General features: G+C 39.1%; 1 protein-coding gene and 1 long non-coding RNA gene across 2 annotated transcripts in view; one reads left to right on the top strand and one right to left on the bottom strand.

Annotated features, from left to right (window-relative positions):
• Positions 1 to 22,622, top strand: part of CFAP61 (cilia and flagella associated protein 61) — a 184,521-nt gene that overhangs the window by 20,161 nt on the left and 141,738 nt on the right. Inside the window, exons 8-13 of the mRNA XM_054021574.1 lie at positions 1,635 to 1,788; positions 8,041 to 8,132; positions 9,812 to 9,904; positions 11,228 to 11,415; positions 16,366 to 16,405; positions 17,744 to 17,883. Of these exons, the coding sequence (XP_053877549.1) occupies positions 1,635 to 1,788; positions 8,041 to 8,132; positions 9,812 to 9,904; positions 11,228 to 11,415; positions 16,366 to 16,405; positions 17,744 to 17,883 (707 nt within the window). The remainder of the gene's footprint in view (positions 1 to 1,634; positions 1,789 to 8,040; positions 8,133 to 9,811; positions 9,905 to 11,227; positions 11,416 to 16,365; positions 16,406 to 17,743; positions 17,884 to 22,622) is intronic.
• Positions 1,845 to 9,011, bottom strand: LOC128833597 (uncharacterized). Its single transcript, XR_008444288.1, has 3 exons — positions 8,930 to 9,011; positions 5,762 to 5,908; positions 1,845 to 3,227 (listed from the first exon to the last, which is right to left on the bottom strand). It is a non-coding gene; the product is annotated as an uncharacterized LOC128833597 (long non-coding RNA).

Here is a 22,622-nt window from a genome sequence, read left to right as displayed (position 1 = left end):
AAAGAGAAATGAGAGTGGCCAGCATGAAACGGATTTTTAAAACATTGATATTTTACATTGTCTCAGGGGCATGCATTTCTAAAAGAGCATTCTGTTTTACAATATGTAATTGCCATACTTCGTAATCCTGGGAAGTATTGTAGGCAGATAGGAGCTATAATCTACTTTAACTCCAGAAATCTGCTTCCTTTAGCAAAACAGTAAAAAAAAAAAATAAATAAATAAAAAAAATCTTTAAAATGTAATCACTGCAGTTTGAAACCAAGCGGTAAACAATAAGCCATTAGTGTAATAACACATTACAAACAGCTATCTTATAAATAATATATTTCTATCATACATTTATGGCTCAATATGAAACCTGCAAAAGGTGCTTCAGGCCTTCATAGTATAGACTCACCAATGCTGCTGCAGATTGGAAAGACGCCTCCATGTGAACCAAGATAGATGCCAATTTTCCCTGCAGAGAATGAAGCTGGCAACCTCTTTTTGCACATATGGTAGATGGATTGGTTAATCAGCCTCTGCTGAGCCTTGGGCCTAAAATTACATAGCAGCCAGACAACTGCAGAGACCCATCTTTTGTTCAGTTACGCAAACAAGACAAACAAACAATCACTTGTTGTTTGGGGAAAAAATAAACTTTTTTTTTTTTTTTTTTTATTGAAGTGTTGGTGGCTTGATAAGACGGCTGGACAAATCCAGCATTTTATCGCAAGATTTTATTAAGTATAGGAGGAAAAATACATATAGTGGTTATTTGTTTTATCAATAGGTTGCATATAATACTAAAAATTAAGTTGCTATCTTCTGCCTGACTCGTTTTAGTGAAAAATCAATGATGATTCTTATTGTCAGTGTCTGTTTCTTGCTTAATATTATAACTTGCAAGAAAATTCCAATTCCATGCATTAAACCAATGTCACCTGCTATTTCATCAATGCAAAAAAGGTCCTTATCGCTGTCACATCTGCCTGTGCATCTATTAAGGCATTTGTTGCTTTATATGTCCTTTAAATTATCTACTGCTTATAATTACTATGCTTCCTGTCCCTGAATTAAACCATGTCACAGGGAAATAAAATATTTTCTTCCATTTAAGAGCACAAAGAAATTTGTATACTAGTGTTTAGTAATTAGGCAACCATTGTATTTAGCTAGATCCAAATTTTACTTAAAAACGGTTTTAGATTAAGCAAGAATCTTTTCTAAAATTTATAATTACAGAGCGCCATCTTTAGCTATGTTTTGTATCTCAATATTTATTTATAAATGGTACATGGAAAAACACATCAACCCTTACAGACCATAACTAACAATATTTTTTTTATTCTTCCCCTATGCATATTTAAGTCAAGATTATTACATTTTCTTGTACCTTCCTCTGAAGTATCTGGTATTAGCCACTATCAGAGACTGGATACTGAGCAAGTTGGACGTTCGGGCTGATCCAGTCTGGCTATTCCTATTTAAATCTTTCAAACCCTGGTACAAAGTAGCTTTGTTAAGGTGGGATTTAAGATAAAAAGTATGCAGTATATTGGACTGTCTGGCCTTTTCTTGTGCCCCAAATTCATGTCTTTATATAGACTTGCAGCTTTTAAGAGTGTGATCATGTTGTTTTGATATTTCAGGATGATGGCACTGCAGTAGGTTTCATGAGTGTGTGCTCTGAAGTGAATATACAATTGCTTCATGACTGTTTTGACCTGGGGCCTTTCCATGGTCTCTGCAAACCACATCCTGATGATATTCTCAAACTACCACAGGAGCCAAGTATTGAAACAGGTAAAAACAGGGTAAAAAAATGGATTCAAAATCAGTTAGGCTACATTTATTTTTAACATCCAATACATTATTATTTCATGGGGTTGGAAGGGAACCTTTTGGAATGGTCTATGTCAACACTTTCTACATCAAGCAGAAAACACAAAATGACTGTCTGGCATGGAGATGGTTGCACAATGCACATTACTTGCGGGGGGGAGCGGGAGGGGTTGAGAAGGTTTGACAGCTGTTGTCTCTGGTTATTATATGCTTGTCACTGTTGAGGAGATTGGAGGATCTTTCAGGATCAGTAGCATTATATAAACACAGTTCACATTTTGGAAAGTTAAAGCACTAGACAGGTCCCCCAGATGTCATCTGCAACTGTTAATTGAAGGTCTCATTTTGAAGCTGATTCTAATGTCTGAGAATAGTTAGGCAGCTGACTAGTATCATCTCATTGTTTCTTTGTGCTCCTTCTGTCTGTCTGTCCTGTCTGCCTGTTCTGTCTATAGTCTTGTACCTAGTCCCTGACCCGAAGAGTTTATAATCAATCTCTTTGTTATATGTTTGTATAGTGTCTAGCACAATGGGACCCTGTCCTTTAAGGGCTACCATAATACAAATAAATAATAACAATAATAATAAAGTTGGTGCATGAATTGCGGAAAAGTTCTCTCAATGATGCAGTGTCATCCTCTGGGCTCTTAAGAAGCACTGAAGAGTTTTTTGTGTGTTTGTTTTTTTGCACAGACAACTACATTTTGCTATTTGTTAATAATCAATAATAGAATAAGAATGAGCACTAATAAGAAGTTACCACAATTATCTGTTTCAATGAATGCTTCTAATGCCTTATCTCTAGGGTGACCAGATGAGAGCAAGAAAATATCGTGACACATAGGGGGTGGGGGGATTCCGCCAGTGGAGGGAAAAAAAAAAAAGCTGAGTGCTGCCGGCGGAGCCAAATATCAGGACAAACACCCAAATATCGGGACGGTCCCGATTTTATCGGGATGTCTGGTCACCCTACTTGTCTCAGACAGAAAAGAGGGCTGCTGAGCAGCCTAAAACCAGTCACCCACTGATATCCTAGAACTGTCAGCCTCAGGGAAGAGGATGGAGGAAAGAACCCACTCCTAGCTATCCTATCAACTTGCCTTTACCTCCCATGCAAAGAACCACCATGTTAATAAAGGAACTCAGTCATTTTATTCTATCTCACCTCCTTGCCCCTGGAGCTGCTGGAGTGTTACTGCAGACCTAGGTGAAGGGCAGTGCTTGGAATACAAATAGGGCTGTGGGAGGAGGAAAAATCATTAGTACAAGTCCACTGTTTGTTGAGAAGCTCCAACCTCTTGACTGTAGTGTGTGTGGGTCCCCTCTTTCCTAACCTTGCATGCTGGGTCAGCCTTCTTCAGGATCAGTTGGCCAGGTACACAGTCAGCTGAATGGATCTTCTAAAGCCATGTAAATTAGGGTCAGGATTGGGTCTTTAAAAGGCCAGATGAATATTTACCAAAAGACACTAAATAACTTAATCTTCAAAACTTTAAGAAATACCTTTAAAACACTAAGCCGCACCAATAAATTCTTAGTAGGTATTGCATGTATGCTTTAAAGAGTTAATCTATTGTAGCTGGCCAGAGTGGCCAAGAGAAAATGGTTCTTGTTGTTTTTAAAATCAAAGTAAAAAAAAAAGTTAATATATCATCTATTACCAAATTAGTTGATATACTAGCTGCTTGGAGGTTACAAAAATGTGTATTTCTATATTTGTTGTCATTTTGCATGGCTTCTTTATTGAAAATTTGCACTTTATTTGGTAAATTTTCCAAAATCTGCACCTCAGTTGATTATTTAATAAGAGCATTTCTTCCTATTGTTTGTTATTATTATAATAGCTAACTGTTATTGTTAGCTATTAGAGTTTAATGTCTGTTAACAGAAAGCTAGTGTTGTAAACAGTCTGTATAAAAAACACTTCTGCTCTCAGTTAATCAGGTTTCACTTATGTGGCATATGTGATGTCGTAAATCTTGTGGATCTCCAGTCATTCATAAAGAATGTCAGGAAAAACAGGTGACCCAAAATTTTTAATGTAAAAAACAACACATTTAAAAAAAAAAAAAACCTTTCAAGCTTTTTTTTTTTTTTTTTAAAGAAGTATTCAGGAAAAAATAGCATAAATCTAATTCCCCCCTCCTTTCTGTCATCTTTAAAAGTATATATTTTTTAAAGTAATGTTATATGTTATAGCTTGATTATGGTAGAAAAAGAGTCAATTTATAACAATTGCATCTTGCTATTCCCTGGATGAGTCTTTGCAAAATCAGGGTTTACCTACAAGCTTGAAATCAGTAGAATTACTCATGTGGCTAAAGTTAAGTGCATAGGTATATCTTGCAGGATTAGTACCTTTATTTTTGTGGGTGCACCATTTGTGCACTGCTTTGAAAATATGGAACCAAATTGTCTGCTGGTGTAAAGAGAATGAAGCTGTGTTAATTTATACCACCAGAAAATATGGGCCATTATATCTTCAATGAATTCAAAGTCTGAATACTTAAAATGTAAGCTATGTTCACGTATAAATAGCAGTAATAAAGATTTCCAAGCTGTTTAACTTGCTCTAGCCCTTGTACATGGAGACCACAGGTTTTGTTGTTTTTCCTTTCAAAATCTAATACTGGGCAATAAAAATGAAAGAGTATACAAAATCTATGTTTAACGTAATGTTGATATGCCACTTACATTTCATGATAATTATAGTAATTTGGCTGTTACTCTATATGGAGTCAGGAATTGGTAGCTAGAAAACACTATGATACAGTGGGAATGATTCAAGAGGTTTTCATCAGACTTCTTATTGAACTGGCTTTTTGATCCTGCTGACTTTTACTTCTACCATCAACCTAGCAAACAGAATCCTTTTAATTTTCTTTTGGTTGAAGTCTTCTTACTTCAGTTACAGTTACAATACATAATGTTCCTCCAGATCACACATGTATGGTACATATACAAATAACAGTGATGCAACTATATTTGACTGTGTTGGATGGAGGAGCCATTAGAGGGTTGCATTTTAGTATAACATCAGAAACAACATATCAATATTTATATGTAAACTGGAGGCATATATTAATGAGAAATACTGTTGGATTAATCAGGATGACATTTATCATTTCTATGAAGATGCCCATCTGTGATACCCCTAGAGAAACCACATATTATATATAGTATGTGCACTTTTGTTTGCCTGCACATTTTGCATCAACATTTTTTTCTTCTGACCGTGATTACAGCTTTTTTAAAAAATATCATGCTGAATTATTTTAGGCCTTTGAACTCATTATTTAAATAATTAAATTGCCTGAGATTGTCCCAATAACTACTTACCTCAGGGAATCTAACTGTAAGTTAGTTAGGTTTCTCAACACAAAGCATGCATAGAGTTTTTTGAAGCCCCCTCTGAGGGCTCAGAAGTCTTCAAATTCGTAGGTTACTGTTTGCCATGCTTTATCTTAAAATCTCAAAGAGTTTTTGTTAATTAAAGCTTCTCTTCAGAGACTTCATTTTTAAGTATATAAAAAGATGAACTAGAAATATGTTTTTAGGATTTGGAAAGTGACTTTTAAGGAATTTTGATAACTACCAGTAATTAACATATATGAAATGGCTTACATATAGGGATCTCAGATGTTATTGTTGTGGGTTTTTGGTGGTTATTTAATTTATTGGGTTTTTGTGGGTTTTTGGTGGTGGTTTAATTTATTGACGCCATCAATGTTTTTAACTGTTTCTCACTTAAATGAACTATAATCAGTTAATATTTGGTCCCACATATTGAATATAAATTTGACAATTGAAGCAGGATTTCAAATTATTTAAAGTAACTCATCTTGATATTATACGTAAACTAAGGGACTGTTCCTGCAAGATGTTGAGTAATCTCACCTCTCATTGACTTCAAAGGGAATATAGTGTTCCTTACCTGGCAGGGCAGCGTTAGAGACTGTGTTTTCCCAAAATTGTGTAAATGCTGTCAAGCAGCTACCCAAAGGCTGCCAAACACATAGATGGAATGAAAGTAACACAGCAGTCAACTTCTGTTGCATTGATGTCAGATTTCAGTAGGGTCCTATTGCACAAATGGTACATGAGTGTAAAATAGGTAAGTCATATGTATACAGTAGTTAAGCTATTACAAATCAAATGCAATAAAGCATCATAAACATTCTGAAATTGATTTTGGACATTTTTATCTGGATTTTCCTGCCATTTAGCATTTTAAATGTGAGGAAACAACCTTGGGACAGATCATCATCTGATGTAAATTGGCATAGCATTGATTTCAGTGAAGTTATGCCAATTTACACCAGCTGTGGATTTGGTCCATGTGAATAAAAAGTTGAACATGGTGAAAATTTTGAAATCTGGTGTTTATCAATATTAACAAAATTAACTCTATTGTTCAAATTTCTGCTTTAATTGGATTTTACTGGTTTAAACTAAAACTAGAAACTCTATTGACACAATAATAAAAAATATCATGTCTTTCAATGGCTAAGTATAAGTTGATAGGGCAAGTCACTAAAATTAATTGAATCCTATTGCTTTAGTCATCACTTTTGACACCAAAAATACCATTAACCTGTTAGCAATTGACTAAAACAGAATCCCATCATCATTGCTTTTATTACTAGGCATTGAGCTCAGTCAATGTGCTCAACGCTGTGTAGACTTTAAGATCTGGTCTCCGTGAATTTGAATGTGTGTTGTCCTTTCCTTTCTTGTTTATAGAGCCCTTTCATCCCTGCTTCACTTACCATAGTTTAAAAACTGGTTTCTTTGTATTTATCTTCCTCCTCTGCTAAAATGGGTGTTTAAGCAGATTAGCCAGTGTCTGTCTTTTGGGACTGAAAAATGTAGCCAAGATCCTTTATAACTAGTTGACACAGTGCTTTAAAGCAGTTACTTCAGCATCCAGTGGAGAGACTCCTGCTGCTACTGAAAATCATAGGTAACCAAAACCCTGGTTCATACTAAGAAGGTGAAACCCATTGCCAGTCCAGTAGCTCCTCTGGGGCTCAAATGTGCTCCCAGATCCATATGCAGATGCTGCAGTGCTTCAAAGGAGCTGCAGCAGTTGTGTAAAAGGAGCCTGGAATATGTCTGATCTGAGCCCCCAAAGGCAAGCACCAGCTGCAATGGAGGAGACAGGTAAGTAACAAGATAGGAGAGGCACCGTTAACCCTTTTAGACTGCCAGCCAAAGTATTGCCTAGGGCCAGAGTTTAAAAATTGCTCAGCATCACTACCATAAAATATAGTCTTTAGTTGCCAAAAGGTTAAGAATCCATTAAAAAAAAAACTGGAATAAAAGTAGTAGTGGGAGAGAGTTCCTCAGGTAGACTGGGAGGGAGAGGAGAGAAGGGAAATTTTCTTTTATCGACTGGGTTTTTTTTAGTAAAGGGTGTATATAGCAGGTGGAGTAAGTAGTTTATACTGAAAACTAGTGACCCTTGGATTTAAAAAAAGAATGAGACTATTAGTAAACTAGTACCTTCATTTATGCCTTTTGAGATGTCAAATTTGTCCGACAATTTTTCAAGCACCGTGTGATAATTTCCCACTAAAATACACAGGATCTCAAACGGCAGACTTCCATAAAATGTAACTATAGTCCCTTTAAGGTAGGGAATTAACTATTTTAATTTTATAGATGATAATCATAATACTTCAGATTGCTCTGGCACCTGCCATCTGAGGATGTGTCACTTCTTCACAAACACTAATGAATTAAGCCTCACAACATCTCTGTGAAGTAGAGAAATATTATCTCCATTTTACAGATAGAGAGACTGATGGAGACAGGTTAAGTGATTTGCATCAAAGATGGGTCCTGAATGCTAGGAGACAGACTATCCAATGAGTGGTTCAACCGTTGATCCACATTGTCCCCCTTCAGTTAGAGTCCAAATATAATTTTACATCTAAACACAGTATTAGTCAGGAATGTCTTCCAGGTTATCTTTTGTTCAAATCCTCTGTTTTAAAATGACCTCTACAGTTTTGTCTTCAGAGTAAATAATCAGATATGCTGAAGTCTTAGTAAAGTGAATGTAATGGCTCAAACTTAACCATGATCATAAGAAACATCTTAATGGTGGTGTTCTGCTGAGAGTTATACTTTGTGTACTGCTGTGATTCTGATGTTTATGGCTCCATTTTGTAAGCTTGTTTGAAGCATTTATTCCTTTTCATTATTCAGATGAAGAAAAAAGCAGCCAAACAAGTCAAGAAGCCGAATCTGTTTTATCTCAAAACTCTGAATGTATTAGTGCCCATGATATGGATATTCAGGTAATATTACTAAACATAATTCATTAGACATTTAAACAAATGCCATAACTATCAAATACAGGATGCCTTTTAAATAAAACACTAGAAACATAGTCATAAATTCAGAAGGATAAAAATTGAGATTTGTTGTTGCTTGTTTAAAAAATACATGCAAAAGAGGAGTCCAGACTACACTTAGTCTCACTATGTGGCTCTTTATTCACCCAAGTCATGCCTCCCTGTTTACACTGCTCTTTTTAGCAGTGTAGTGTCCCACTGCCTCCCTGCAGGAAAAGACTCTGGCAGTGGGGAAGGGGTCTGGCAACTGGGAGGTAGCGGGGAAAGGCTCTGGCAGCGGGGAAAGACTCTGCCAGCTCTCTGCTGCTGGATCCCTTCCCTGCAGCAGGGAAAGATTCCAGGAATGGGGAAAGGCTCTGGTGGAGGGAACGCTTCCCCACTGCCGGAGTCTTTCCTCGCTGCAGTGAAAGACTCCAGCAGTGGGGAGCTATTTAAGCCTTTTTCCACTGCCTCCCCTCTGCCAGAGCCTTTCACTGACACATATAGCTACATGCCGCAGTGTGGACACAGCCTGCTTTTCACTGTGCCATGTTAGCCATATGTACACTATCCGCTGCCTCCAGTGGTGTGTAGTATAGATGTAGCCAGAGTAGCGAGATCCACTGGAGTTGGGTAAGTACTTAACTATAAATCTGCTTGTCTGTTCTTTTACAAAATTACTGTAATTTTGAAGATGTCAGACTATTAGGGTCCCTCTATTTCCAACTCTTTTGCAGTACTTTAAGAGCATTCATACTCACCTGTGCAGTAAGGCTCAGGGAAGTTATGAAGTAGTCCTTAGGATTATTTTGAAACCACTGGCATCTGAATTGTCTTGAAGCATCTGGAAAACAGAGGAGGAAATAGCTAGAATTAAGTTGGCCCTGGTGCAGCTTTGGGGAAGGCACTGCGCACTGACTATGAGTATGCTTGCATTCTGTAACACTATGGGAGCTGGGCACTTAGGCCTTGTCTACATCAATAAACACAATAGCTGTAACTGAACTCCAGAGAAGCTCTGCTGTGGGAGAAGCACTAGTGTAGACCAAGCTTTGGCATTTTTGCCACTATGTTGTAGAATTAAGTGACGTGGTAAAAATCCCCATGTCCTATCTACACTATAGCCTCCATTGTTGCTACCTCTGGTGAAGCTCCAGGGATGGTGAATCATAACTATGAAATTTACTAGTTCAGATGCAGCTTTTACAAGCCAACGTAAATCTGGTAAGGCAGATGGCAAGGAAGGTGGAGTTAGGATTGCCAGATTCCAGTTTAGTTGCAGTAACAGCCTGACTAAATGAATCTCTATCTGCCAAAGGAATCTGGGATGAAGAAACCAAGCAGAATACTCTGGTATGTTTTTATATGTGTTTTTATTGTCCTTGGTATTGCAATAAGCTGCCTTTGTCTGCAGACATAATTGGTTTTAAAAGGACTATTTGAAATGGCAAGAGTCATGAGCCAGTTACACTAGGTAGTGCTCCATAGAGGGGACTTTCAAAAGTGCTGTGAGTTTTTACATTGATTTAAAAGGCATCAGAGTTATGAATGAGAGCTCAATATGTCCAGAATTAGTGCTCCACAGGAAAACAAATGATTCATGAATGTTAATTTGTATGTGTTACTGATCACTTTCTCTTCAGATGGACACTAAAACTGAAGATGTCCTTCCCCAAACCTTGGATATTGCCACCTCACATTCTACAACAGAAAGTGTCCAGAATAATGTTTCAGAGGTGAGGTCCAGGTACAATTGAGAGTTTATCAAAATACTCATCCTCAGTGCATTTTTTAATGAAATTAATTTTTTGGCACGTGGCCACCCAAGGCTTTCCCGTTGTTGCCAACTTTTGCAATACTTGGTATTTTTCTTAAACCTTCAGCTCCTGGAGCCATGTTATTACAACAGAATCTCAGCTTTCATTAAAAAAAAAAGGTAAGATTCTAGCCCTTGTGGTTCCAGAGAAAAGTTTGAAAATGTGTTACCTAAATGCTGAATAACCAGAGGACAAAGAAAAAGAATGCAAAGTTATTACTTTTTCAAATCATTAATTTTTGTTGTCTGTTTCCCAACTGTATTGACACTGTGATTTGCTTCCACTCTTTAAAGTGAAATAATTTGTTATAAAATCTTTATTCAATATTAGCATTTAGGTGACATAGCAGGTTATAATAAATCAATTGATACGACGCACATTGAGTGGATTGATTATTTTAAATACATATAAGGTATGGATATTTTGTACAAAGTTCTCATTTGAGACCTATACAATAGTAATCAATTTTAATATATTGTTAGATTTGGTATTGGATCTCAGGGAGACCAATATACCAAATCTGAATTCTTCGATGCAGATCTAAAGGGAAAAATTTTTTAAGCAACAAAAAATAGTATTTATGAAGTACAACTATTCATATATAGGAAATTAGCATTTCTTCAAGTGAGATGACGCAGGTTCCCTTACTATGCAAGACTGTGTCATGATTTATACCCCATGCTACCCCACTGAAGTAATTTGATTTTGTATGGGGTCAAAGTTAGTAGAGAATTTGGCCATAGAATTTTAAACAATTGTATCTGTCTTTTATTCTCCCTTTCAGTCTATTTTCAAAACTAGTCTCTTGTTCTTCAAATATAGCGGTTGTTAATCTCCAAGATGACATTTTCTGAATTGCTCTCATTTTTGTTCTTTCAAATTTTTTAAAAATTTGGATGGAATCCAAATTTTTACATTGGAAAATATTTCCTAAGATTAAATTTCTGTTACTGTTCCACATAGGGACAGTAATGAGAAATATCTGTTCCCAAACATATTGTTGTCTTTATTTCAAACCTCGTACTGCAGGCATTAATCATTTTATAGCCATCAGAAATTTCATTAAAAATGCCCCCCTAAACTTCTAGATGTGGCAGAAAGTAGTGTGCTGGGTGAAATACAACTCTGTATTTCTGCTGGGAATGCTGTAAAATAAGAATGATGCAACAAAAGATTCATTAAACAAACACACAAAAAAGGAAATGTGGTTTCAGTTTGGTCCCTTGTCTCTTCTTGCTGCAGAAGGAGGGCGTAAACATTGTTTCCAATGCTGAATTGCCAATAGATGATGTCATAGGCACAGATTTGAAAGCCGCTGGGACACCTACCTTAGAGACTGACGAGAGAGATTCCTTTCATCCTATGTACAGAGGAGCTGTAACTGCTTTCTGTATTCAGCTATTCTGTATTGATGAAAAACATGAAACAAGGCAAGTATAGTCATATAGGTATTCGGTTTCTAGTTTCTAATAACAGCTTAACAGAACCCTGATTTATTAAGGCAACTGGGGGAGTGACAGCATCTGCTGCAGTTAAGGTTGAATTAATTTCCATCTAACTGTTTGCGTGCATTCACTCATAACTTTATGAAGCATTCACCTTCCACCTAAAATTTTTCACACATCTCCTCTGATGGGGTGCCCTTTGACAGAAAAGTTATCAGGTTGCAATATAAGCAGCCATCCTTTTTTGGGCAAATACTAATTGCAGCAGTGGAACAAGGCTCACATATCCTGTAATGGGGCAAACCTGTCTTTTTAGAGGAGGCCAGCAGATCCCATGCCAGGGAGCTGGACTGAACAAAGATCCAGGAAATGGCCTGGTAGAGGAAAAGAGGAAGCAGTGCCAGGGAATAAGGAATTGGATGGCGTGGGGGAGGGACTTCAAGACTCTGTTCCTTTATGGGCCTGGGATAAGGAGCCCTGTGGGTAGGATGTGGCAGGCTCCTCTCTTCCAAACAATCAGGAGGAACTCTCTGGAGAAGGACAGTATATAGACTGCCCTTTCCCTCAGAACAGGGGAGACCGTGGTAAAAGAAGGAAGCCAGAGTCAGAATGCTAAACTCCAGGGAGAGAAAACTGTGAGGCGCTCTATACCTCAATACAAATAATACAAATAATAAATAACAATAATATGTGTGTGCTCTAGACCTTGTTGATATTTACATAAGGATACATCTCAAGCACGGAATGTATTTCAGATTTCATGTGGAAACAGCAACAATACAGTGTATTGCCTGTTGGGTTGGTATCAGTGCTGCATGTTTCCATCAAATGCTTGGGGATAGTGACCGTGAGCCTTCATAAATGAGTGAATGTCCTTCCTTATCTAGATGAAAGGTGTCAGATATACAACCTGCAGGCCAGATCCAGCCTGCATAAGATATTTATGTGGCCCACATGACTTATTTGGATGCTCCAGAATCTAAACTTTTTAAAGTAAATTTCTAGCCCCGGTGACTGCAGAGAGTAGTCTTCTAAACATGAACTGTGTGTACACAATATTTGCCTGCTAGTGTATGCCCGAGTCTGCAGAAGTCTTGGAACAATGACCCAGAGGAGTCAACTCCTCTGTTAATCTGATTGGAATGTCAGTTTTACAGTCCCATGAAGACACTTGGATGTCATCCTTAACTATTCAGTCACTGATTACTCAGCAATAAATATGGGTAGGGGGTGGCAGTGAAACACACTGAATTGGTAGGGGATTGAAACTGAGAGTTGCTGCAGGGAAGAAAATGTAGGGGGGAAAACGGAGGAGACTCACAAAGGAGAGAAAGGGGGGAGAGATAAGAGGATGTTGAAGGAAGAGAAACAAAGAGCAGAAATAGCAGTGGTCCTAATGGGAATAGATTTTCTCACTGATGAGTGCAACAATAAGCACCAAAATAACAAAATGTTTCGTTATTATTTATAGGTCTTATGGTCCCTTTGATCTCTGGGTATATCTCTCACTGACACTCTGCACTATGGGGACCATATAGTCCTAAATTTATACCCCAGGCCACAGACCATAAACATAGAGTTTGACCCTCTCCTTCGAATGAGTGATGCCCTTGATCTAGATGATTGGTTTATCAGAAAACACTCTTAAAATGTCTCCAAGGATGAGGTAGTTTACTCACTAGGAGCTTGTCTACATGGGAAATGTACAGGCACAATTATGCCACTGTAGTTATATCAGTGTAATTTCTGCATGGACACTCTTACTTGGAAATAACAGAGTGCACACGATGAGTTTACACCAGTTTAACTACAGTGGTATAATTATACATTGTAAGTATGTTGGTAAATTTCCCCATGTAGACATACTCAAAGTCACAATTTAGTTTGTTCCTCAGAAAGAATTATAGTATGTAGCAGCTATGCTAGATTCCACTTCTCCAGGACGAGATGTGTATCACTGTGGATCTGACAGATGATTTAACAGAGCCAACAGGTGTTTCCTAGAGATGAAGTTATGAATTTTGAATCTGATGATTGTAACATTATTTGAAATACTTATGGCACATTTCCACATGAGACAGCCTTAGGAGACCCTCGGTGACTGACAAAATCTAAGCTTCACTTAGTGGTAGTCCAGAAACAAAGTATAATTAGGAGTGGACTTCAAAATTCCTTCAATACCAACTGGATTCACCAAAGATTCACCCTGCTTGGAATGGGGAGCCCCCCCACAAAAGGTGTTATGTACCCCATTGAGTATCAGCAGCTGTATGTCTATTTTCTGGATATGATGACAGTCCTAACTGTTCTAAGAACCTTGCGATATTTTAGTATCCCAACAGGTGGCTATGTTTCAAAAAGACAATCAGATTTTTATAAACAAGCAAGGAGGGTCAGGATCATGCCTCTTGGGTCAGGAAATCCTGTTACGTGTAAGATTGGGCAGTGTCCCACAAGACATTTCCTTGTCACGAACCTGGAAGAAAAAGGAAAGGTTATATTGAGAGCTATATGTGCTACATGTGCAAGTATCCGTTATGTTCGCATTCAGGAGAGATGCAAAGCAGCCATATAATCTTCTGTATGTTTTTTACCAAGCAGTCTTGCCTAGATTCAGCATTGAGAGAGAAATCCAACTTTGAGCTATCAGTTTTACAAATCTATGGGTTGTATACCAAGGGAAATCGATGGGCACAGCTATCACTGAATTCCACTATACCTATTCTGGAATAATTTCCCTGTGTGGACACTCTAATCTAAAATAAAGAGAAGTGGAGTGATTATTCCATAATAAGATCACTTTTATTTTGTAATAGTATGTCCATATGGGAGAGTTATTCTGGAATAGCTCCCAATGTAATGGAACAGCTATAGTGGAATAGTTATTCTGCTATAGAATCATAGACTATCAGGGTTGGAAGGGACCTCAGGAGGTAATCTAGTCCAACCCCCTGCTCAAAGCAGGACTACAGCTGTGCTGGGAAATTTCCACCATGTAGACAGGACCTATTTGTGGGTTAAGAACATCCAGCTCTTCTGCCCTCTAGCAGTTTTGTTTTGCTGGGGGATGTATCTTTAATTTATTTGTCCACCTTTATATTTTTCTCTTGACATTTCCCCCTTCACACTCACCATTGTTGCTATTGCTCAAGGTATGCTCACCTTGCTTATCATTATACATTACAGATTGCAGTCTCCTTGACTTTTTTTCTTAGAGACATCTTTGGAATTGGTCAGACTCCAAGATGGATATCTCTGGGAAAAAGATCATTATTTACCTGTAACTATTTTTCTCTAAGCTTAACACTGAAACAGCCACCTTGTCCATGCAGTTGTGTTGTCTGTAAATCTTGTGACTTAAATATATATAATAATAATCATATACAACATATGTCTGTCTCTCTTTAACTTTACCTGAGTGTATGTTTACCTTTTTCCGTGAAAGAAACTGACCACTAGAGCACTGGGGGTAGACTAGGTATCAGAGGGGATGGCGTGAGATAATTGAGACTGGGAGTGGTATTTTAGAATGTTGTACTGAAGGAATTCCTACTGAACTTGCATGCAGAAGCACAGATCCAAGAGTAGTAATTTGCAGAAATGTAACAGTTACTGAGACGTAACTATCTTTTACCCCTCAAGGGGAATTCAGTAGTGGAGAATTTGTATTATCCATTAGTTATCAAATGTTTTCATCTCTTTAAATCTAGAGCCAGAATGTGGACTGGAAGTAATATATGAATGAACTAACCTTCCAGTCTATCTGAAATTAGATTCTTTGATCCTTTGCTAATGACAGAAAAAAAATTATGATTCCTCTGGGACCGCCCTCATTCTTCAGCCCACTTCTGTCAAGAAGATACTGAGTGTTGGAGAAAGGGACATTGCATTGTCATGGATTTACTATATGTGGGGGGCGGGGAAGACTCCTCTCAATTAAGCATAGCTTTACATTTATATTATACAGGATAGGTGAATGTGTTACTGCATTATTTTGGTTCTACAATCCCAATCCCAACATGTGGAGTCATTGTATTTTCATAAAGTTTCACTTTTATCCACTCAATTATAAACACCTCAGTTAAAAATGATTACTCTTTCCATTTTTATTGGGACTGAAACCACAGGAGGGTTATTTACTTTAATTGTTTACTGCCACTGTTGTTAGTCTTTTGAAATAACTGTGCATGTGAGTGTTGGATGCATATAAAATACATACTTTTTTCTCTTTGAGAGAGTAGAAATAAAACTTCCACATAACACTTGCTGGGTTTAGAACAGTTTCATATTCTTTTATGTAGCAGAAACCAGATAAAATAATTAAGTTTTTATTGTCTTACTCAACTTGAACATTACGTTTCACTTTCACCAGGGAAAAGAAAGGGGATTTATTCCAAAACACTAGGTGAAAAGTGAAAAGAAGGAAAATGTACAGGAACAATTTTCAAAGTATAGATGTTCCTTTTAGTTTTAAAGGTATTGGATAGGTCTACTAAATGGATATTAGTGGAACAGTAAGTCTTTTGGTGCGTGATGGAAATACTTTAGTCCTTAGCTACAACTCTTTGTACCCCCTGGTGATCAGACTTACTGGGCACTAATGCTACTCTGACAAAATTTCTAAAAGTCTTCTGCAGGATGCTTCTGAGTAAACATCATCTTACTTTTATTTCTTTCTCGCATAGAGGAGACTTCTCTTGAGTTAACAAGCTCAAATCTCTACGCTTACTGTTGCTTACAGTGTTGGAAAATGACAATTGAAGTACAGCATACAACTTCTGCAATTGATTAGTGCTGAACTAGATGCAATTTCAGATTAGAAAGTATGAATAAGTGCTGCCTGGATGGATGGGGGAGAGAAATCTTTTGAAATATACAGTACATATTGCATATGCTTTTGTTTATTCACATAAAAGTGTTTGCTCTTGATTGCAGGTCACTGGATTTCTTGCAATATGTTTTCAAGCTCTTTCCAGTACGTATAAATGAAATCTTAAGGTGAAACAAGTCTTTTCTTTGAAAGTGAATGAAAATGGTATGATAAGAAATAAAATCACTTGTAACTTGTACATAGCTTGATTTCCCCCCTCTTTTGGGGGACCCACCCCTACACACCAGCATTAGGGGCCTGTGGGAAGGAAATCTCTGTGAGGAATCACTTGTTATTGTGGGGTGGTAGCACCACAATGGATAAAGTTGAGATTAGCTTACAATTTAACAGTGTTTTTTTTTTTCAAAGTGCTCTGAAATTCACATTCTTACTCTGTCTTGAAAATTGTTATGCTTCATGGGGATCTGGGATAGGGCTACTTATCCAAATTTGATGCTCTTTGGTCAAGGAGTTGTCAAGATACAGCCCCCCCCCCAAATCATGTAACATTAACATTTTAGAATTCCTATCATTTTTTTTTGTGTACCCCGAGGATTCAAACTTTGGCTCAGATCCACCACAAACTGTTTTCACCCTCTTAGGATTGAATGAGAAGCAATATTTTAAAAGTTATTCAAGATCAAACTTGGATCTGCAAGGTGGGTTGAGCTAGGTTGTTGAGTCAGAGAAAGTAATTTGTGTATATGCAGCAGAACTTGGGCTCTGTTGCAAGTCAGAGTATTTGCAGCCAGCCTGATGTCAGAGTAGGGGGCTAACTTAAAGTTACAGGCTGTGGCTATTGAACTCATGTACTTTGAGTCCTGGCACTGAGGCCATTTCTGAGAATGTGTGTTGTACATATTAGTTGCTCTCTGCCTACATTCCGCAGGAGATCCTCAGGAAGTTTTGCACTAACAAGTAAATTTCTGGTTTAAAAGCTGATATTTCAAACTGCTCTAAAATCCAGAGACAATCCTCCATCCCACAACCTTAACTCTGCCCTCTGAGTGATGCCTCAGCATGGTCCTGAAAGACCTCAGAGCACACTATCCTTCCAGATGGTATGGAGCACTGTGGGGAAGTGGCATATGGGTACAGTAAGAGAAACTGTCAGATTGAGTCTCCACTAAGACAAAAGTTTTATTTAGGGGACCTCGGATCTTAAAGCATGAGGTTCAGCTAAAAAGTATGACTGGATTTGTAGCCAAAATTCATCAACATCTATATGTGGTCCAATCACCACTAGAGAGGGACAGAGTGCCACAGAGTGTAGGTGAGAATTATACTTGCAGCACTGTGTCTATTTTAAATGTTGATCTACATTTATATGTCCATTTTTTCTTAAGTCTCAGTGGGAACCTGTTTAAAATTTGTTTTTAAAATCACTAATAGCCTGTTTGTTGATATTGACTGATATAGAGTATTCTTTGTCAATCTTTTCAGGACAAAGACTTTTGCATCATCACAGTGCCACATCTTGTACCAGAATTCCTTCTGATCCAGAATTTTGTTCGAGTTAATCCTTCCAGCCACTCCACTCTTGATCATGAGCTCTATGTGTTTCACCGTGCAGGACTGCTCAAGTAAACGTTTTGCTATAACAAAGTATATTAACATAAAGGGACTGTATAGACCGTGGCTGAAGTACTTTATATTTTTATTTAAAATTAATTAATTAATGACTTTCCTTCAGTGAAATTACAAATAGGGAGACGGCTACAAATGCAAAATCAAACAAGCTTCACTGGCTTACAAAAATTCATATTAAAGTAATAAGCACAGTAAAGTGCTACATTAAAATGTTACATTAACAGATTCAGATTAGTTACAGATGCAAAGTGGTATAAAGGAATTAAATTCTCTGAATTATCTAATTGTAGACTAAGAGCATGTAATAAACATGGGGCAGATAAGGAACAAACCAATCTAATTTCTTTCTTTGACAGATAACCGGCCTAGTGGATAATGGGGAAGCAGTAGACATGATATATCTGGACATTAGGAAGGCTTTTGACATAGTTTCACATGACATTCTCACAAGCAAACTAGGGAAATGTGGTCTAGATGAAATTTCTATATGATGCACGTACAACTATTTGAAAGACCATACTCAGAGTAGTTATCTATGTTTGCTGTCAAGCTGAGAGGGGGGGACATATCAAGTTGGGGCTTGCAGTGGTCTGTCCTGGGCCCAATTCTACTCAAGATTTTAATTAATCACATAGATGCTGGAGTGGAGAGTGCACTTATAAAATTTGTGGCTAACACCAAGCTGGGGGAGGTTGCAAGAACTTTGGAGGACAGGATTAAATTCAAAATGACATTTATAAATTGGAGAATTGGTCTGAAATCAATCAGATGAAATTCAATAAGGTGCAAAGTACTGCAGTTAAGAAGGAAAACTCAAATGCATAAATTCAAAATGGGGAACAACTGGCTAGGTGGTAGCACTGCAGAAAAAGATCTGGGGATTATAGTAAATCACAAATTGAATATGAGTCAATGGTGTGATGCTGTTGCACTAAGGGCAGACACCATTCTAGAGTGTATTAACAGGAGTGTTGTATGTAAGACACGGGAGGTCATTGTTCCGCTCAGCTCTGGTGAGACCTCAGCTGGGGTACTGTGTCTGGTTTTGGGCACCACACTTTAAGAAAGTCATGCTGCAGGTTGCCTGAACTGTAAGGTCCTTATTGCACCTTCCTGTTCACTGTTTTCTGCCTACTGGATCATTACCATTTTAATCAAAGACTGCCTTACCTTTGAAGCAATGCATCTCTGAAACACACAGACCACAATGATAACTTCATTGGGAAAGTCCATTTCATCACCTTATTTACCTCTTAATTTTCTCTTGTAGGGCATGTACTTTGTATCTTTTAAGTTTTGAAATACTCTGAACATTGCTGTTTGCTGGGATATTGGCCATGGTCTTATGTCATGACTTCAATAGTTTATTATAATTCTTATGTTGTTTAGCATGATAAAGTTTCTTGCTATGAGATTCATGTCTTCCACCTCTTTCATAGTGTAGCAGCCATGCTGGGCCTGTAGCCTGCCTTGAAAGGCCCAGTGCACCCTGTTACAATGATATATTGTCCATCCCATGGTCTTGTAAATTCAGTTGTTCATTGAATAATTGCTCAGCAACACTTCCATTTTGAACTTGTAATTAGTCACCTCAGGTGATATACCAATAATTCATGCAGTAACAACAGTTACTCATGGGCCTAAGCAAAAGTTTATTTCCAGAGAAGGAAACTGGGCTTCTGTGTGTTATGTACAGAACCCATTTCATCTTCCACTTCGTAGGAAGTCATTGAAGTAATTACTGGTAATCTCAGGCACAGCTGTTGAGTAATTCATGAGTGAGATTGGTAGCCATGTGTCCTTTTGATATTTGTGATCAAAATTGAACTGGTCTTAAAGGTTTTGTTAAAGTCTCTACAGTTCTGCATAAATCACGTGCGTTCCAAGTGGTATGCATATTTCCATGAAAGCACAAGGGTTAGGGCATCAGTGATCTTTCCTCAGACTGCCTACAGTTCTGGAGGACATTCCTTCTGAAGAGTCTCTGAAGTCAGACTTCAAAATTAGCTTGTGAGTGAAGTTCCGTGATCAGAAAATCTAAAGGGGAAAATGGTTCAGGGTAGTGGGAAGTTTCTGAAGAACATAAAATTCAATGTGCAGCAGCAAACTCGCTGTCACTTAAAGGCAAAATATGAAAAGTAAAAGATCAATATATTCTAGAAGTACCATGAGCTTTAAAAATTCTGGTGACTGGAAAGGGAGTTGCATAAAATGGATTAAAAGAGAAATCACAGGGTTGAGTTAAGGGGCAAAGTAGAGACATGAAAGGGCAAAATCAGAAAAAGAATGGCATAGGCACAAAATGAGGTACTGATTAGCAAAGACAGTAAAAGGAATAAGAAAAAGTATCAAGTACACAAAAAGAGGATGGCAAATGGAAGTGTAGCTCTGCTACTTAACAGAGAAGGAGAACAAATAATAGATGACAAAGCAAAGGCTGAAATGCTTAATGGATACTTTCCTTCAATTTTCACTAAAAAGCATAATAATAATAATAGTGTCCTGGCTTTCTGAGCAGTCAGAGGAACTGGACTTCTAGAATGGGTTTATTCCATACTGGGAGAGAAATGAGAATACACAGACCCAGATAGATTTTCCTAATCTATCGTACTGACAATAGACCTGACTTTCTTGTTGAATGCCGCCTCCGTTTTTTGCAGGTGCTATTTTGCAGGTGCTATTTTACTCGTGCTAAAAAATTGCTTCCTGCAGTTAACTGGATACAAAGATGACCTCTTTGACATCTAATTATTTAATTTGCTTAAACAAATATGTTAGTGCAAATCTAGTATCTAAAGGTAAAAGAAGCTCTGGATGCGACCCTTGCAGCAATAGCTGGCGATGGCCTACTCCCAGTTCAGGCACCACCTGGAAAAGGTCATCACCATTCCCGCAACGATATTCACCTCACTCCGATGGTGGTCCGACCCCGGGAATGTCTTGGAAGGAGTCCCCATCAACAGCACTCCCCACTCGGTCGAACTGGTCTTGGAGGTCTTGTATCACAGTTGGGGGGCGCACCTCAGCAATCTCCACACCCAGGATGAGTGGTCCACGGAAGAGATGATGTTACACACTAACATCAAAGAGATCAGGGCGGTCTGCAGGGCATGCACATTCTTCCTTCCTCACCTGTCAGGCAAAGTGGTCAGAGTCTTGACGGACAACACAGCCTCGATGTTCTACATCAACAGACAGGGAGCTCGATCCTCAGCCCTGTGCCAAAAGGAACTCCGTCTCTGGGACTTCTGCATCGACCATGGAATCCATCTAATAGTAATGTCACCTCCCGGGGGTCAAGAACACGTTAGCGGATCACCTAGGCAGGGACTTCTCCACTCACCGCAAGTGAGCGCTCCACCCAGAGGTAGCCTGCGCAATCTTGCAGACGTGGGGATTTCCCCAAGTGGATCTGTTCGCCACCAGGCAGAACAGGAAGTTCCACTGCTTCTGCTCCAGATGGGGTCTGGGCAAGGACTCCCTCTCCAATGCCCATCCTGGGCAGGAAGCCTGATGTATGCCTTCCCCCCTGATCCTGCTCGTCAGCAGGGTCCTGGTAAAAGTCAAGAGAGACAGGGCCCAAGTTATCATGATCGCCCTAGCGTGGCCGCACCAACATTGGTTCGTCACGCTGTTGAGCTTGGCGGTGGTCCCGTGGTGGCCCCTGTCGGACTGACCAGACCTGCTGTCACAGAACCACGGTCGACTCTTGCACCCCACCCTCGTGTCTCTCCACCTCACGCCGTGGATGCTGTGGCTGAACCCTGAAAAACTGACCTGTTTGGAGGGAGTCCAGTAGGTTCTCCTGGGAACCCTCAACTAGATAGACCTACCTGGCAAAGTGGACGAAGTTTTCCCACTGGGCGGCTGAATGGGGCATCTCCCCTTCACTTTCTTCGGTGCAGTCGATCTTAGACTACCTGCTGCATTTGAGGAATCAGGGCCTGGCACACTCCTCCACCAAGGTGCATCTGGCGGCTATCTCCAACTTTCATCCGCCCGTCCAGGGGCAGATGGTGTTCTCCAATGACATGACGGTCAGGTTCCTCAGAGGTCTCAAGAGACTTTTTTCCCTTGGGGGGGAGGGATAGCTCAGTGGTTTGAGCATTGGCCTGCTAAACCCAGGGTTGTGAGTTCAATCCTTGAGGGGGCCACTTAGGGATCTGGGGCAAAATCAGTACTTGGTCCTGCTAGTGAAGGCAGGGGGCTGGACTCGATGACCTTAAAGGTCCCTTCCAGCTCTAGGAGATAGGATATCTCCATTCATTATTATTTATTAAGTTTGGTCCCTGGTCCCTCAGTGGGATCTCACCTTGGCTCTGTCCGGGCTCACAGGCCCGCCCTTTGAGCCTTTGGTGTCGTGCTCCCTGTCTCACCTATTGTGGAAGGTAGCTTTCCTTGTGGCGGTAACGTTGGTGAGGCGCGTCTCTGAACTGCATGCCCTGACCTCGGAACTGCCATAGACAGTCTTCGATAAGGACATGGTCCAGCTCTGGCCCCACCCGCACTTTCTTCCCAAGGTGGTGTCCATTTTCCACATGTGCCAGGACATCTTCCTTCTGGTCTTCTGCCCGAAGCCCCCTGAGACTAGTGAAGAGAGGCGCCTCCACACTTTGGAAGTAAGAAGAGCCCTGGCTTTCTACCTAGATCGGACAAAGCCTTTCTGAAGGTCAACTCAGCTTTTCATCTCTACAGCTGATAGGATGAAGGGCCTCCCAGTGACCACGCAGAA

The sequence above is a fragment of the Malaclemys terrapin genome, chromosome 3, assembly GCF_027887155.1.
Source record: "Malaclemys terrapin pileata isolate rMalTer1 chromosome 3, rMalTer1.hap1, whole genome shotgun sequence".
Taxonomy (NCBI): Eukaryota; Metazoa; Chordata; order Testudines; family Emydidae; genus Malaclemys; species Malaclemys terrapin.
Note: the sequence above shows the minus strand (reverse complement) of the source record. Positions and strands in the feature narration are given on the sequence as shown.